The 2,165-nt window shown below is 37.7% G+C and overlaps 1 protein-coding gene across 1 annotated transcript; it reads right to left on the reverse strand.

The window, feature by feature from the left end:
- Nucleotides 1–1,731: 1,731 nt before the first annotated feature.
- LOC143600308 (uncharacterized) lies at nt 1,732–2,112 on the reverse strand. The gene has a single exon (XM_077078035.1). The coding sequence runs from the start codon at nt 2,110–2,112 to the stop codon at nt 1,732–1,734; it is 381 nt and encodes a 126-aa protein (XP_076934150.1).
- Between the last annotated feature and the right edge of the window lie 53 nt (nt 2,113–2,165).

Consider the following 2,165-nt stretch of genomic DNA (forward strand, 5'->3'; position numbering starts at 1 on the left):
GGTTAACTGTTTCTGTTACTAGTTCTTGTGAAGAAGCATAGCTTTGTGTAGACTTTTATGAGATAGTTTCGACTGTGAAGCTTTGGAGTATATTCGTGTGGTTGGCTTCAAGTGTCAAAAAAAAAAGTTATAAACGCCACCTTACGAGTCCTCTTGATACTTGATCGCGAGTTTTCTTCGTTGTCTTTTATCACATATTGGACGATTACTGATGTAAAAGAGTTGCAATTTTATAATTGGGTTGTGAATGCCTCTATTGCTTTTAGCTTCTGTTGCTAGATGATCTCGATTTTTTTATATATTTTTTTTCGTGTATAGTTTTATACAAATACTCAAGAATGACAATAAAATTCGTAAGGACCGTTGTGTGTCTAGTGTCTACTACAACTAATAAGTTAAGATCTGAACTTTTGCCTGTAATCAAACCTCAAATGTCTTTTTAATTTGATTTTAAGCTATTCGGAGATCAAACTATTTGAGCAGTCGATGCAGTATAGTATTAATCGTAATCTTCCTTGTGCAATTCGGAGATCAAACTATTTGAGATGCAAAGCCAAACTACTCGCATGATACTCGAGATCAGATCAATAAAAAGCTCGAAATATGCCAAGATTGATTTTAAAATTTTGTAAGCGGATACGGCAATCCACAGTCAAATTACCGTTTTGTTTAACTGTTTAACCCGACGCATTGTACAACTATGGTATTAACTGTAATCTTCTCTGTGCAGCTCCGAGATGTACCTCTTGATTTGTTTGGTTAATTGAGTAATTCAATGATTTATGAACAAACCATTATAGGTGCAAACAAGTTGAACCGCTTGCAAGATACTCGTGATCAAATCAACAAAAACCTCTAAACAAATCAAACCTTATCGCAGCTGAGCCGAGTCCAAACCTCAAAAAAACTCGTCTACTTAACTAACCCGAGCTCAAGCCTTATAGGAGAAGATCGTTTAGGCTTGTTTAAGGCTTTTCTCAACATTTAAAATAATTAAAAATGTAAATATATAAATCAATAAAAAATAAACAAGCTTAGAACGACCTTTCATAAGTCAAAACAAGCCATGGACGAAGCTTATTGAGTAAATTAACCCGTTTTTTCGCCCGAAAATCTGTACGCATAATGTAAATTGACCCGTTTTCGGCTAAAAATTTGAGCCCGAGCACCCCTTATTTATGAAAATTTCAATGCAACTTGAGTCCGACCCTAGCGTTTTCGTCCAAGCCTCGCCATACAATTTGAATTTGTACTTCAAATTCTACTTCAACCAATAATAATTACTCAAGCTAATTATTATATTTGTAAATCTACTTAACCAGCCCAAGCTCAAGCCTTATAGGAGAAGATTGTTTTGGCTTGTTTTAAGGCTAATCTCAACAGTTAAAATAATTAAAAATGTAAATATATAAATCAATAAAAAAAATAACGAGCTGAGCACGAGCTTTCACAAGTTAAAACGAGCCATGGACGAAGCTTATTGAGAGCCAGCGTGCCCCCCCCCCCCCCTTCTTTTGGGTAGCAGTGTAAATTAACCCGTTTTCGGCTGAAAATTTGATCCCCCCCCCGGCCCTCTTATGTATGAAAGTATGACCCAGCGTTTTCGTCCAAGCCTCGCCATACAATTTAAATTTGTACTTCAAACCAATAATTACTCAAGCAAATTATATATAAATGTTTTTAAAACACAAAAACAATAACAAGTAGAAATCAAATAATAATAATACAAATTCATTCTTGCGGACACTTCTTAAAGAAACTATCAATCCCACGAGAACCCGAACCCGAACCTAAACTCTTATCCTTGTCACTACTTTTCCGACTCCGGTTCGCTTTCGGCTCGACCCGGTCCACCGGAAACGAATCGAGAAGGAAATCCGCAACCGACCGGTGCCTCTTAACCGCGATTCTCATATCCTCCACCTTAATTGTCCTCCGCTTCTTCTCAACTGTGACCTGCACCGCTAACAGTTTTAAAAACATCTCGGTGGCGTTCGAGTTTATCTTGTTCATTTCGGTGTCGAGTTTTATTATTCGCTTCACTCGGGCGGGCGGGAAGCTCGATTGGAGCGGTGTCGGTTCGGTTTCGGTTTGGATTTCGGTTTCTGTCATTGATGGATTGGTGTGGGATTTGGGGATGAAAGTATTAAGCGTTTGGTTGGTGA

This window comes from Bidens hawaiensis, unplaced genomic scaffold (genome assembly GCF_021521415.1).
Source record: "Bidens hawaiensis isolate Kalapana, Puna unplaced genomic scaffold, B.hawaiensis_p1.1 tig00053916_1, whole genome shotgun sequence".
Taxonomy (NCBI): Eukaryota; Viridiplantae; Streptophyta; class Magnoliopsida; order Asterales; family Asteraceae; genus Bidens; species Bidens hawaiensis.